Source organism: Otolemur garnettii, unplaced genomic scaffold (assembly GCF_000181295.1).
Source record: "Otolemur garnettii isolate 467f Iridium unplaced genomic scaffold, OtoGar3 scaffold00050, whole genome shotgun sequence".
NCBI lineage: Eukaryota > Metazoa > Chordata > Mammalia > Primates > Galagidae > Otolemur > Otolemur garnettii.
This window is the reverse complement of record NW_003852445.1, coordinates 786,880-802,634: the sequence shown is the minus strand read 5'-3', so window position 1 is coordinate 802,634 and position 15,755 is coordinate 786,880. Positions and strand designations below refer to the sequence as shown.

At 45.3% G+C, this 15,755-nt stretch overlaps 1 protein-coding gene across 1 annotated transcript in view; it reads left to right on the top strand.

The window, feature by feature from the left end:
- RYR3 (ryanodine receptor 3) overlaps positions 1 to 15,755 on the top strand; it is a 362,708-nt gene that overhangs the window by 146,344 nt on the left and 200,609 nt on the right. Inside the window, exons 21-27 of the mRNA XM_012806300.1 lie at positions 2,324 to 2,428; positions 4,075 to 4,178; positions 5,361 to 5,444; positions 7,051 to 7,210; positions 8,561 to 8,708; positions 9,532 to 9,737; positions 10,303 to 10,477. Of these exons, the coding sequence (XP_012661754.1) occupies positions 2,324 to 2,428; positions 4,075 to 4,178; positions 5,361 to 5,444; positions 7,051 to 7,210; positions 8,561 to 8,708; positions 9,532 to 9,737; positions 10,303 to 10,477 (982 nt within the window). The remainder of the gene's footprint in view (positions 1 to 2,323; positions 2,429 to 4,074; positions 4,179 to 5,360; positions 5,445 to 7,050; positions 7,211 to 8,560; positions 8,709 to 9,531; positions 9,738 to 10,302; positions 10,478 to 15,755) is intronic.

Here is a 15,755-nt window from a genome sequence, read left to right as displayed (position 1 = left end):
CCTTAGCCATTTGAGCCATAGGCGTCGAGCCCCCCATTTTGCTTCTTATGGAAAAAACATCTCGCTTCCATTTGTCCCTCTGTCTGCAGATTCCCCATCCATGGATTCAACCAACCGCAGATAGAAAATATTCAAGGAAAAATAATACAAATTAGAAAGCAATGCACTATAACCACATTTGCTAGTGTTTATACTGTATTAGGAATTCTTAAGTCAGCTAGAAATGATTTAAATTACATGAGAGGTTATGTGTGTGTTACCATTTCATTTAAGAGACAGATCTGTGGATTTTGATATGGGGCAGGGGTCCTAGGGCCAATCCTCTGGCTGCAGAGGTTTGATTGCATTAACTTTGACTTTTTCAATAATTAGGTAAAGTTGGGTTTAAAAAAAAAAAAAGGTTTGTAATTGAAAGGCTGTAACACATTTTAAATATTTTATTGCCACTTTCCTCTATAATCTTATACATCACTGACTTGATGTAGTCTTTCTACAAAATAGTATTTTCCCCATAAGCATCCCACACCCCCCAAAAAAAAGAAATCAGAATTTTTGTAAATAGTGGAACTTTACTAGTGGAAACACCATTAGTCAGTACAGCACAGCAGGAATTGTGAAACCCAGGAGTGTGATGCAGAAATGAGAATGGTCTGGTGTGTGGTCCTCCTAAAGCAGAGGGGGGGTTCACAGCTCCAGCTGATGGCTGACCCCCAAAAGCGTAGGTCTGGCGTTAGCCACCTTCCAAGTGGTCAAGAGACAAGAAGCCTGGATTTTTATATGAAATCTCCCATTTCCTAGGGTTTGGCAACCAATAAATATGAAAATAAAAATAATGAAAAAAATAAGAGGGAAAAAGAAAAAACTTGGGTCCCCAGTTTTTGACCTCTATGGAGAGAGAGACATAAAACACTAGGAAAGCACTGAGAAACTCTCCCTGGAGGTAATCAGGGGACCGTCCCCAAGGGTGGTGACATTTGAACTAAATTCAGAAGGAGAGATATGAAGCATGTTTTCCAGGTGGGGAGGAAGGGTGTGCGTTTGTGTGTTATGGTCAGGATAGGGAGTATTTTATTTCTTTGAGACAGAGTCTCACTCTATTAGCCCAGGCTAGAGTACCCTGGTGTCATAGCTCACAGCAACCTCAAACTCCTGGACTCAAGCAATCCTCTTGCCTCAGCCTCCCAAGTAGCTGGGACTACAGCTACCCGCCACAGCACCCAGCTGGTTTTAGAGACGGGGTCTTGTTCTTGCACAGGCTGATTTTGAACTTCTGAGCTCAGGCAATCCACCTGCCTCAGCCTCCCAGAGTGCTGGGATTACAGTCGTGAGCTACCACGCCCGGACTATTGGGAGTATAAATAAGTGTGAAGCTGGCATGTGCAAGGGCACAGACCTGTGAAACAATGTGGTCTTTGGGGATAATTTCAAGAAGTTCAAAAAGGATGCACGTGTTTGAGATGAGAGAACTGAAGAAGAGCATGGTGTTCCTGGATAATACACCTAGTCTTGTCTTAGGAGTTTCAAGGAACACTTGGGGACACTCAGGAGGAGAGTGTTTTGATGTGATTTTTGTTCTTGTAGACTCATCCATCTGGCTGCAGAGTGCAGGATATGTCAGTGGGGAATTGGGGAGCCCAATTATGAGGGTCTTGCAGTGGTCTAAGGAGGAAATAATGAGATTGAGTGCTGGAGAGGAGAGGAGCCTTCATAAAGACGCTTAGGAAATGAAGATCTCATGACTGATTAGATGGGCGTGGGGTAGTGCCAAGGGAGAGGGAAGATGCTAAGGTGGCTTCCAGGGTTGACGCAACAGTGGGGCCGTGCAACAAAAACAGAAAATAAAAACAAGAGAAAGGGTTTGAAGGGAAGATACAAAATTCCACTTGGGATAACATGCTGAACTCAGTTTAATGGAAGAATCCTTCAGGCAGTTGCAACTGTGGTTTTAAACTTCAGGAAAGACCATGGCTGGAGATGTGCTGACCTGGGAGTGACCATTCATGGGGGCGGGTGATGAATTCTCCCAAGGAGAGAGCATGGAGTGAGAAGAAATACTCAGGGGAGTACTGGCATGTGAAGAGCACAGCGTGAACCCCCACGGGGGACGGGATGGTCAGAGAGGCCTGGGGAGCATGGAGCTGGCCAGGAAGGGAAGGGGAGGGCTGGATGCCCGGAGGTCAGGTAGGGTGAGGCCAGAATGTGCAGCCCTTTCTGGGGATGTGCCAGTGACTTCCACTGGGGCACCTGACCCTCTCCATTCATGATCGGTTTCAATACAGCTGATTCTTACGGTTCTGGCTTTTCTCTTCTCCTCTTCCTTCAGGTTGTTTTGCCACCTCATCTAGAGAAGATCCGAGACAGACTGGCTGAAAACATCCACGAGCTCTGGGGGATGAATAAAATAGAGCTCGGCTGGACTTTCGGCAAGGTACGCATGTCCACGGCCAGGCCGGGTGGAGGGAGGATTGCTTTGCAGCATGGAAGGGCTCTCCAAAGGCTTGAAGGAGCATGGGACCTGGTGAGCCAAGCTCCCTCCCTGCTCCCTGCTCCCTGCCGCCTGTCCAGCTTTATCTGCAGTCGATGGTCAGGAGCGCTGAGGACACCAGCTCCTCCTGGGCTCAGCCTGCAGTCCGTCTTCCTTCTCCGTTCTGAACCTTGGTTTCCTTTCTTTGGGAAATGCTGGCTGCAGTCATTCCTCGGTCCCTCCTTCAGAGCACTCACCTCTCCCCTTCTTCCCTTCAGAGAAAGTTGTCCTCCTGCCTGGATGGCAAAAAGCAACTGATTCACTGTTTTGAATCAGAATTTACAGGTGCATCACTAAGATTAACAGATACTCAGAGGAGGTTAGGGAATCTTTTGCTAGAAAGCGTTTTTTGAAGGTGATGAAAATTGACTGTGTTCTATGATTTGAGTAAGGTCACATCTGAGGGTGGAAGGATAGTTGAGTCTTGAAGGTTCCCATGACCCCGACACTCTCAAATGATACACATTCTAGCTTAGTGATAGAAAAGGTCCCTGAGCTCCACACTTAGGTATTTATACAGCTGCATAAAACCTTCTCTCCACATAAGCATGGGTGCACCATTGAACTTCCCATGTCTAGCTCAGTGCCTATCATGTAGTACAGGTGCTCAACACGTGTTTTTTGACCCAACAAAGGCATTAGTTGCCCTCCGGATCTGCGCTGTCCAAGACAGAGCCCAGAACCACATGTGGCTCCTGAGCACTTGAAGTGTGACTAGTCTGGATGCTATAAAGTGTAAAGTACATACTGCATTTTAAAGACTTCATATAAAAAATATAATATTGCATAAATAAGTTGTATTAATTGCTTATGAAAATATTTTGCAATTTAATGAGTTAAATTAAAAATGCGTTATTAATATTTTACCTATTCCTTTTTGCCTTTCAAAGTAGCCTCTAGAAAATTTGAAATCGCAAATAGTGATTTCTGGCTGGCTTTACATTTCTGTTGAATAGCACAGACCCAGATCTTGCCAGGGGCATCCAACCTGCAGCTTGTGGGCCATATGCAGATTATTTGAGGACTGTTTTGCTTATCTATGGTATCGGATACTGCAAAAATTATGCACAGAGATTCTCTCGTTTTGCTCATCAGAAAGCAATTGTTTTTGTTATTGTTCCTGTGTTTAATGTGTGGCCAAATTCAGCTATTTTTGTTCCAATATGTAGCAAAAAAGAAGAAATGTCGGACACCCCTGCTTGCAGTCCTTTACGTACTGAAGAATACTAGCTTTCAGGAACATTATGGTTACATAAATTCTGGACGAACAGGAATTGGCTATCATATGTAAAATTGCTTCTCTGGGAAAGTATGTTGTAAACACAGACACCTGTCTGGAACTAACTCCACTGAGCACGAGCCACTGGCAACTTGAGGCCTGCATTCTACCGTTTGCTAGAGAGAAGATCATCTGTTTGCCTCTCAGCGAGCCTTTGTCTCGCCTGACAGAGATCGCCTGGGCCGTATTTCCAAGTGCATTCTTTTCTGTTTTCTGATCCAGTGCCAGCTGTCAAAACTTAAATCACATTCTTTCTTCCCTTGTCACCTAGATACGAGATGACAACAAAAGACAACACCCTTGCCTTGTGGAGTTTTCAAAACTCCCCGAAACGGAGAAGAATTATAACTTGCAAATGTCAACGGAAACCTTAAAGTGAGTGTTTAATTGAGTTGAAGTCAGATAAACAGTGAGTAGATGAATTAGTGCGTTGTAACTACACTGCAAAGGTATGTCCCTTGCCTGAAAACGTGGCACGTTCTGATAAATTGGAGGGGATGATGATTATTTATGTCCCGAGAGGATTTAGCATGGTGCATGGTGAGTGATGGATCCACCACATTATTTAGTGTATATATATTTCTTCCGAAACTATTTCCTGTTTGCTAGAGACAGGGAAAAGTTAGGAGGCCTAAAAAAAGAAGAAGAAGAAGAAGAGAAACTTAGATTCAAAAGACCAAGCATCTTTTGCAGTTCACATTAAATCAAGAAAAAAAGATAAGGCATTTCTAAAACCAAAAGAAAACATGATTGATTCACTAAAATTCAATTTGAAGACATCATTTAGCTTCTCCACTACTCCACCTATGGACCTAATTTAGAGCCTGACTTTTCTACCCCAAGTTGGTGTCTTCTATTCTGAATTCTTTGGGGGCTTGTTACCTCTTCTCACATCTTTGTGTTGCCCTGTTCTCTAGCTGTCAGGGCAGAAAGGTTTGGTTGTGCTTTGGTTGGTAAGACAGTGCTCTGGAAAGTGCCTTGTCTCGCAGGCTCACAGGTGTGAATAGCGTCAATTACACTGATGCTTCCGAAGGGCACAGCTTTGCACCCCCTGGTGTTGAGCACAGTGCCCAGCACCACACAGGTGTTAAGAAGCAACTAGTTGCCAACGTGTGGAGTTAGAAGCACTGTACAATTCTAGGGCAAATTTATAAATTGGAAAATGCCTCTAAGAGGGGCAGTTAACAAACTTCCCCTTTGTTTCCTTATGCTTGCTATCCTCTAAATAAAGAGTTAACAAATTATGGCCCATGGGACAATCAGACCAGCTCCCCACATTTGTAAATGAATCTTCAAGGTAACAAAGCTGAGCCGTTGGCTTGTGACTTTCCCGGCCGCCTTTGCCGCCTTTGCTCTGTAATGCAGAGTCGTGGCTCCAACGGAGAGGTATGGCCCACCGAGCCTAGGACATTTCCTCTGTGGCCCTCCACAGCAAGTTTGCTGCCTCCGGGTCTGAATGGACAGCACTGCCCATCCCCCCAGCTCAGACGTGGCCAGGGTTCCCGCTGTCCTCTGCCCTGTGGTTGATCTTCACCTTCTCCCTTTCTCACATCACAGAACCCTCCTGGCCCTGGGGTGCCACATCGCTCAGGTTAATCCAGCCGCCGAGGAGGAGCTCAAGAAAGTCAAACTGCCCAAAAAGTAGGTGATTCTTTTAGTGATCCCGGGCTTTAATGCTTCAGTCTGAATGTTTAAATCAGAAGGGTGGGAGCCTTGCGTAGCGAGGCAGGTAACAACCCACATGCTGGCTAGCACCAGCTCCGGACGCTCGGGTCCTGGAGGGGGCAGCGCCAGCTCCGGACGCTCGGGTCCTGGAGGGGCACTGAGCCCCTCGGCATGACACCCGCTGAATGAGCCGCATCTGGCGCTCTTCCCGCTTTTCGCTCCTCTACCCAGACCTCAGATCCCTGTGCTGTCTTTGGTCTTTAATACTAACAGTTGGCACAAGTGCTTGAAAATGGTTTGCAGCTACAGCAAAGAGTCACTCCTCTGGCACCGGGCCAGCCTTATAAATCCTTTACGGAGTGGGTGTCTCTGCCAAGACTTAATTTGACCCCCTGGCTCTGCCTCTGTTCTACTCTCTCTTTCGCCTCCTTCATTCAGACAGGGTCACACATCCTCCATGCTCAGACACTCACTCAGTGGCACACCCACTGGCTCCCTTGGCTGCTGGCTTGCGTGCCAGCCTAGGGTGCACACACATTCACACACCGGTGTCATCCTTACTTAGGAGCCAGGGCGGTGGCAGCTTTACTCAGATGCTCATCTTCCCCTACTCGCTTCTTAAACTCCCAAGCTCCACTCTCTAGGCAATTCCCAGTGCCAAGGAAAGCACGTCTGAAAGGCAGCAGCAGAGGGGCACAGCAATCAATGCATGTCACTGCTGCCCAAGGGCAGGCATCCTGAGAAGGTGGGCTCCGGGCAGTACTTAGCCTGCCTGCAATAGACCCCAATCTCATGCTGTTCACAGGCTCCGGGTTGGAGTGAGTCCTGGTCTGTGAGTCATCACATTTATGTTCTGGCCCTGGTCTGGGCAGTCAGTGGCCCTGGGGCCATGGATGCTCCTGGACTTGCATTCCCATAGGGCTATGATAAGCTGCTGTCCTGAGAGTCACTGCACAGTGTGCCCCCATCTTCTCTCCTCACACAGTGTGTCCATCTGGACCCACTGAGCTCCTTCACATCCTCTCATTCCCCATCAAATCACTCACACTTGAGGCTGTGTCTCCTGGACTGAACAGCTAATATCCAAGGTTGCTTCAAGCTCGCATAGGCTGTGGTATGATTTTTTTTTTTAATTCTAAGAGTAAAAGTTTAGTTTTCCAAGACTGATTGATTCTATGACAGTTTGTAAGAAACATTTGACTCAAGTTTTTATTCTTGCCAATTTGGTTTTGACTGTGCTTTTGAAGTGAGATAAAAGAGTTTCTGGTAAAGTTACAGTACACTGAGTGTGCCTGTTATTTGTAGGGTATGTAAGTTTTCTTAGAAATAAGGTTGGATTTGCTCTCACCATCTACTTTCCCTGATGGCTTCCTTTGAAATCTGTTGCATACACTGGCAAGAAGGATGGTAGACTAGGAGCTTCGTCTGTGGACTCGAGATAGAGCTCTCTGTTCAGCCAGAGTGGAGCCTGTGAGTGTAGCCTCGTCTGCACAGTACTCTCACCAGGTGCTCTTGGTCTAAAATCTGGAATGGGGGAGTCATACATGTCTGTTCAAAATATGTATTTTGCATTTACTTGTAGCTACATGATGTCCAATGGCTATAAGCCAGCCCCTTTGGATTTGTCTGACATGAAGCTGTTACCTCCTCAAGAAATTCTAGTGGATAAGCTTGCAGAAAACGCACACAATGTCTGGGCAAAGGACAGAATTAAACAAGGATGGACCTATGGCATTCAACAGGTGAGAAGTGCTGGCTCAGGAGTGCTGGAAAGGTTAGAAGATGCAATCATCCATCCAGATGCTATTTTGCTTAGCAGGTAGAAGATCAGAAGGTGGAGGTTGCCCCTCCCACGCTGCAGTGTATTCATTATTTATGGAATCACAGAATGGGACAGAATTTATAATGATCACATTGACACTGTTGTCAGGCATAATTCCAATTTTGCAGAAAGGAATTTCTTATTCTTGATTCTTTTGTCATCCGTGTGTTGCCCAGCATAGGTGCCCACAGGCTGTACCTTATCTTGTCACTTGCATTGTAAAGAGTTGAGCTTTTGAGCCACTCTCCAAGGTCAAGGTAAGGCTCCCACAAATCAACATCATAGATCAGCAGTTCTTCTGGGACGGTCCCACTGTCTACCAGTGAGTGTGATATGGAGAGAAAGCTAGCCCAGAGGAGGGGCAAACCAGCCTGCACAGAAGCCTGAGCCCCTTACTTCAGTCCATGGGATCAAGGATTCCTATGCAGAGTTCTTGGCTTGAGCCTGAGTGCCGGGACACAGGGAGGAGTTGGGCAGAGTTTAGAGGCAGAGTTCAGCGCCCCAAACCATCTGGCACACTTATTTCTTGAACTGCTTCCCTCATCTTAATAATTTCCAGTGGTTGGAATAGTATCAGAGAAGTTCAGGGACGGATGTGTGCACATGAGTTAATTCATCCCTGAGTCTCCAAACCTGCACACGACTAGAAGCCTGGAAGAATGCAACTGTGGAAACCATGGGGTATTGGCGGGGGGGGGTAAGATGGTTCAGAACGGCACATCATATGTAGGACTATGGGACACTTATCTCTGCTTAGTCCCTCCTAGGGAGCTGAGAAGGACTCTCCCACAAACGTGTGCCTTCCACAATGAAATGGACCCGTTGTGGCTCTGCCACTGTTTCCGATGCTTCTCTGTGAAAATTTGTTAAGAGGCTGCCGTGAGGAGGCTGTAACAGCTTAAATCATGGCATGATCTTCCACAGGGGAATAGTTACGCAAATCCCCATCTGCCTTGCCTTGGGCATGGAGGTCTCTAAACCAGTTTCATGATGCTTCATTTCATTCACAGGCTGGCATTATTAAAATGTGTTTTTTAATGCTAGCTTTGAGCATAAGTAAAATTTTTCCACTTATACTCATTTGATTCTGTGGCAAAGAGAAGTGGCAAATGTGTACACTGCTAAACATGAAGGCACTGGGGAAAGGGCTAGCAGACTGCTAAGAGCCAGCCCGGAAGCCAGGACTGTTGCTGGGAATGCGTGAGCAGGACGAGCTACTGTGAGGTTGAAATGTGTTTTCTCAGCACCTCTTTTCTCTGGCTTCACATAGGATTTGAAGAACAAAAGAAATCCCCGTCTGGTGCCATATGCATTACTGGACGAGCGTACCAAGAAATCAAATAGGGACAGCCTGCGGGAAGCTGTTCGCACGTTTGTTGGTTACGGGTATAACATTGAGCCATCAGACCAAGAACTAGGTAATGAGTGGAGATGGTTCATTCTGGCCCCAATTGACTAAACAGGGAAATTCTAAACTTAAACAGATCTAACTTGTACTATTATTAAGTAGCACTAACGATCACTAAACAGCATATTTTGTTAAACAAAAGTAATGGGACCATGTTTGATGTAACACATCATCCTAATGACAGATAAGTTTCTGTGATGAACATGTCTGTGACCCAGTCCCACAGAGAAGTTGTTATTCCCCAGGGTAGCTGAGCTCTAGGGGCCACTTGGTCATCTTTTCTTTTTCTTGTTTTCTAAACATGTGACTATCAGCTCACTATTAAATCAGGTAATCACCTCTCCAAATTAAATTCTAGGGCTGATTAAAATCAGAATTGATGACCATGTCATTGTCATTTCACACCCCAGGAGGTACTGGGGTGGGCCACAGAGGCAGTATTGTAAGTGGTTAAGCAGAGGGCTTTGAAGTCAGACCTGGCCTCAAATCCTTAATCCTCAGTTTATTAATAGCTTTGTGACTTTGAGTCAATAATTTTACTTCTCTAAGGTAAAATGTTTTTTGAATCTGTAAAATGAAGACAATATTACTGACCTCATAGGATGCTTGTGAGGGGAAACTGAGATATGGTCTCTAAAGGATCTAGTACAAAGGAATCCCCCAGTAAGTGGTAGCTTGGATTAATGCTGTGATGGTGATGATGATGCTCTATCAGTGCTACAGTGGGGAATCTATAGCCACTCTCTGCCATGGGTGTCAAACGCCTCTGAGGAATGCTACCTGATTATTAAAGGTCTGTGTTCTCTCTTTCCCTTCCTTCCTTTTCACAATAGCTGACCCTGGTGTAGAGAAGGTCAGCATAGACAAGATCCGATTCTTCCGGGTAGAGAGGTCTTATGCGGTGAGATCTGGCAAGTGGTATTTTGAGTTTGAAGTGGTGACTGGAGGAGACATGCGGGTCGGCTGGGCCAGGCCAGGCTGTCGACCTGACATCGAGCTGGGTGCTGATGACCAAGCCTTCGTGTTTGAAGGCAGCAGGGTGAGTTTGTACAGAACACTCACAACCTGAGTCTAAGTTTTCCTTCTCCAAACATTTCCCTGGACACTGACTGTCTGGTTCCCTGGCTGTAAAGGGAGTGGTCACCACCACTGGCTAATGTAGGCATTGCATGAACATTGCCTGGTGGCTGTTTCTTTGCAATTTTGCTCTGGCGAAGGGAAGGAAGGACTGTAAGCCAAAGTCCTTCCTCTGATCACCTCCTTATTGCTCTTGACCTGAGCCCAAGGACCCCATTCCAGAGGTGGCTAAGATCACTATGCTGGCAGTACATGGGAAATCTTACCAATTTACTCTAGAGATAATTCTGTACATTGTCATAGCTGTGACTAGGAATCAAGAGACTCAGGCCATCTTTTCTGATCCCTTTGTGGGTCTTGGTTTCACTCATTTGTGACAGAGACTGCTCCTCCTTGTGAGTTACCCATGGTAGAGAAGTGAGTGCCCCATAGACAGCATGTACCGCTGCTAGTTAAGCGATGTCACTGATGCAGTCATGTGTCCAGCTGCAGGGGCTTTCTCTGAGTCCTCAGATTTTGTTTCCTAGGGCCAGCGTTGGCATCAAGGAAGTGGGTATTTTGGGCGTACCTGGCAGCCTGGAGATGTGGTCGGGTGCATGATTAACCTGGATGATGCCTCGATGATCTTCACACTGAATGGGGAGCTGCTGATCACCAACAAGGGCTCTGAACTTGCATTTGCTGACTACGAGATTGAGAATGGTGAGTCTACCACCCTGCCCAGATCCCAACTCCATGAGGTTGAAAGAAAACCCAGGGAGAGCTGAGTGAGCTCCTCCATCACCTTGTTTAGGGTGCATTGTCCTTTGCGTGTTTGAAACCCTAATGATAAAGACTATTTAAACCATTAATTTTGAAGAATTGGGACAAATAAGAGTGATAGTTGGCCGCATAAATATAAATTCTGAGCTTCCAGATAGACTGACTAAGCAGGTGTCCTCTCACTCCCTCCTCTGTGCCTTGTCATTTTAAGGTTTCCCAGTATTACAAAGAAAATGCTTATTGTATATGACTAATGTCCTTGGCAGGAGAGAAAGATCAGTGAATTAAAGAATTAGCCCTTTATTCTGATTTGTCAGTCTACATGTTTGTGTAATTGAATTTGATGCTTTGATGAGAACCGCTGAAACACAAAAGTTAGATTTAGCTGTTCCCTTGAGTGAAATATGATTTATTTTGAAATTCAGACGTACTGAAACCCAAGCAGAGCAGCCTTATTAACGGCCATGAATAGACCACAATCAAGGTACCACTTCCAGCTGCACAAAGGAGCCCTTGGAGCTTATTATTTCTTGTCTGCCTAACTATATCATGCACCCAAGGTCATTGGCATATAAGGTCAAGAGCTCTGGACTGCAAGCCAGCGGACTTGCTCCTGACATGCTGTGTGGCTCCCAGGGGATCTTGCCTGGTCTTGCCTGGTCTTCTCTTTACTTTCTTCATCTATACCACAGACTAGGAGGATAGATGAAACAAAATCCATTGTTATTCCCAGATATGAACTTCAAAGGAAGACTTTCTACCTGCTCTGTGGACACCCTGGTGCTTGGGGCAGTGCCATTCTCTGCTTCTTTGTGGCAGATGAGGAGGAGGCCATTCTGGGTCAGGAGGCCGGGGTTTATGCCCTGCCCCTTCCCCTGCCCACCAATGACACCTTAGTTGACCTTATATAACCATTTTGGACCTCGTGTTCCCTCTCTGTAAATGATTAGGGCTCCTCGTAGCTCTTACTTTCCAAGACTTTGCAAAAAGAAACAGTTCCTGCCTAGAAAGCAAGGAGCCCAAATGCAGGACTGCGTGTATGTGTTATAAATGCTCTTTATTCACAGAGTGTTTCTAGCTTTACCAATGCCTCTTACATGCTTTTTATAGACACCTATTATCTACAACATGCATATCCAACTGTACCTTTAAAGAGCTTCAAGATTTTTTTTCCAAGAATGAACTATTTGGAGAAATAAAGTTTGCAAGTCAATCTGTTTTCCTAGAAGGACAGGATGACTAAAGTCAGACAGGATCTTAAACCTTCTGAAGAGGTATAAGATCAGAAGGAATCCTATTTATGGGCTCAGTGGGAATGAGGTTGCCAGCAGGAGGAAGGGCTGGTTCAGAGGCAGAGGGGCATGAATACTGTAGATGGGCACCAGAGCAGTGCAGAAAGGCCACCAGATGCTTCCCAAGTGGCGGTCACCTGCCGTGCTCTCTCCCTGAGGAAACAAGGAAAACAAAGAACTGAGAAAAGTCAGGGACATCCCCCAAGAAAAGCAGCACCCTGGGGCAGAAAGAATACTAAGATCAGGGACTGTTTCCTGGCTCTACATGGTGTGAGCTGCAGAAAGTTGCTCAACTATTAGCCTTTGGGAGGAGATAGGAATCTTGTGTGTTGTGCAGACTTATAAGAAGTTGTTAATGTCAAAAGCCTTAATTTTCAAGATGTGGTCTCTTTGTTAGAAATGCAGACTCTTACTTGCCCCAGTCTGGAATCAGAAACTGCATTGTGCTGAGATGCTCCAGTGAGGTGCATGCACGTTTAAGTGTCTAAAGCATACACAGAGGCAAATAGTAGCAGCATTAAGGAGTTAGTTTTCCATTTAATAGCTGTAAAATAAGATGAACATACAAAAAGGTTAATAATTTAATGCAAAGCAGTAAATTATAAATGGCGAGTGACTAATACAGAATGCAAAGTCTGTAAGGAGGGGATTTGAATTGAATAAATAAAGAATACAAGATGTCTGTCTCTAAGGAGAAAGGTGTCCTTGTCAGGGGGTGTACCTGAAGTTAATGCTGTGGCCTGAGGAAGCTTCGGGAAAAGGTAGAACAGTTTGACCGACAGATTTATACGTGGAATTAATGGATGGTGAAGCTGGAGAGATAGATAAGGTGCAGATAAGAGAGCCTCAACTACAACACTCAGCCTTTTCATTCAAGAAAAATTGTCTACTCTGGGCCAAGCACCCTTGCACGTCACCCTCCAGGAAATGGGTAGAGGGGAAGGCACTTGCCATCAGGTTTGAGCAGAGGGATACTATAAAAGATAGGGATGTTTTAGGATAATCCTGCCTTTACAGATCTTCTGTGCTTAATGAAAAACATGCCCTGTAGGCCTTTCATGTACAGGGACATGATTTGACCTTCAGAATACAAAGTCTATTATTAGGATGCGGTTTTATAATAGAATTGTGCTGTAATGTTAGCACAGTATACCGTGGTATTGTATCCCACTTTAATAATGCAGAGACAAGATAATTGGAAAGCTCTCTCAGTTCTGTGATGGCTCTAGAGTTGGTAGAGGGGCAGTTGAAAGGAAGCCAGCATGGCATTCTTCAACAACAATAGCCCAGGGGCCTGGAATAGCTGCACACCATCTCTCTGCGCTCTGCAAAAGCGGGAAGAGGCAGCAAATCTTGCCTTGGGTCGTTAGGAGAAACCTCTGTTGAAAATAAAACATTTTCCTAATTGTAGACCCCCCCACATAAAGTGAAATGCCCCCGATGCTTCAGTTCTTCTGGTCACCAGCAAATCAGTCTGGTTGCAGGCCATTACCCCAGAGGCTGTGGGAAGTCTTTAGCCCTTTGGGGGAGAAACAGCAACAGACATAACAGTTCATGCCTGTTTTTTCTTCCAGGTTATGTATAAGTTGTCCCTCCATCCTCTTCTGCATTGGAGGTGATATGCCCTTATCTGCTTCATTAGGATTTTTCTAATTATTTTTCCCACCCCGGGTCCCTGGCTTGGACCATCACAGCTGTCTGTGTTGTCACCAAGGGGTGTCTGAAAGCTCAGATGTCTCCGAAGTGAAACCTTTGCTATTCGCTTTCTCTTTGCCTCCACTTAAAGTAAAGAAAGATAAAATCCTGAACATCCTGCTGGGCCTCAGAATGTGGCATCCAGAAGAGGTTTGGTGCAGTCTCCTGTGCACCTCTCTGCCAGGCATTCCCCTGAGGGATATCCTGCCTCCTGTTCACACCCCCAGGCTGCTCCTGCCCATCGGCCTGTGGACATTTACCAGAACCCCCAGTTCTGTGGGTGGGTCCTTGGTAGACAGAAAATAAAATTTATCTGCAGATGCACATGTTGGTACCCAGAGTTCCCTGTGATTCTCTCTCCAGATGAGTGTGGCTGTGGCAGGGAGGAGGGCCTCTTGGCTCCTGTGTTTTCTACAAAGTTTGCGACCATGGCAGCATTGTCCCTGAACTCAGTCTGTTCAAGGCTTAGCAGAAAGTAAGAAGGAATGGGTAAAACATGGACTGCTGAATTGAGACCCTCAGAAACACCCCCAGAATGTACTGAGCAGTCACCTAACCACCTGACTCCAAGATCTCAATTTTTCCCTTACTCTTAGTGATTCTCTTTCCTGTCCTTCAATTTGAAATGGTTTGAAAATGGATCTAACATTTGGATTTTCTAGAGAGCTGGCTGCTTTCCACAATCCTGAATTATAGGAAGATGACCTCCCTGCTATCTTGCCTCCTAATCACAAAATCAGTATGACATCTTATAATACCAAGTTTATCAGAACCTGGGGTCCTCTACAAAATGTAATGTATATGTTCTTGCCCTTTCTTTTCTGGTGTGAGAACTCTGTGTACATACTGGTGCAAGACAATGCCATTTGTAAATTTCCCTCCCTCTCTTCAAAGACATCAGCATAGGCTGCATGTAAGGAAGAGGTATTCTTTTTTTTTATTGTTTGGGTTTCATTGAGGGTACAAAGAATTAGGTTACACTGATTGCATTTGTTAGGTAAAGTCCCTCTTATAATTGTGTCTCATCCCCAAGAGGTGCACCACCCACTATGACTGCCCACCCCCCTCCCTAAGAGGAGATACTCTTCATTGGTCTTTCTTCTCACTTCTCAGGTCTCATTTGAGCCTACAGGTTGAGTTGTGTATATGGTACAGAACCTTGTTTATGACACTCAGGGCTCATGGCAATGCTGTGTGACCTTGCCAAATGGATCCTTATATCTATATCAATTCCGGAGAGTCATATGGCCACCTGTATGACTCAACATTTAAGTTGGCAACCTGACAATTAAGTTCACAAACTCATCCTAGAAAAAATACTACATACCCTATTGCTGAATATCACCATGGTCACCTCTGAAGTACTGCCCTGGGAAGATATGCACCAATGGCAGCTCCTAGTCTGCCCTTCAAGCAATTTTGGAACTCTTTTTTCAGGAATGACAGTCAGAGCCATCATCATATTACCTTTGATGTTATGAACGTCATCAAAATGTCTGTCTTTCACTATTTCCTTTATCTTTGGGTAAAGAAAAAGTCACGGAGGGGCCAGATCAGGTGAGTAGGGAGGATGTTCCAATACAGTTATTGGGCTACTGCCTAAAAAGTCCCTCATAGACCACACCTTGTGAGCTGGTACATTGTCCTGATGCAAGAACCATGAGTTGTTGGCCAAGATTTTCAGTTAAGATTTTCCTAACCATTTCTCTGTCAATGTGTACTTGATCTGTTATGCTTCTTACATTCAACTGACAATTTTGATGCACAATTTGATAAATTCTTGCAGTATTTTCACCAGTTCTGCTCAGTTTCATCTGGCTGCTCTGACCTCTCTTCATCAGTGATGCTTTCTCATCCCTCCGAAAAACATTTACTCCATTTCTACACTGCCGTTTTCTTCATGGCATTTCCCCCATAAACTTGGATTAACATGTCCCTGATTTCACTTCCACTCTTGCCATGTTTACAAGAAATTTAATGTTTATTTGTTGCTCCAATTCAAGCTCCGACATTCTCACAACAGCACAGAAAAACACACAGTAACTCACCAAGGCACTGTCATACATCGACATGAACACAACTGACACATGTATACCAAGGTTATGAAACCTTACCGAGTTGTTTGTACCAAGCTGCCAGGACAAGCATGTGGTGGCAAGTTAGCGAACTTAATTGTCAGTCCTCACAGAGGAAGCCCTTTTTCTCTAAGGGCCTGGAGTGTGTTGTCATGG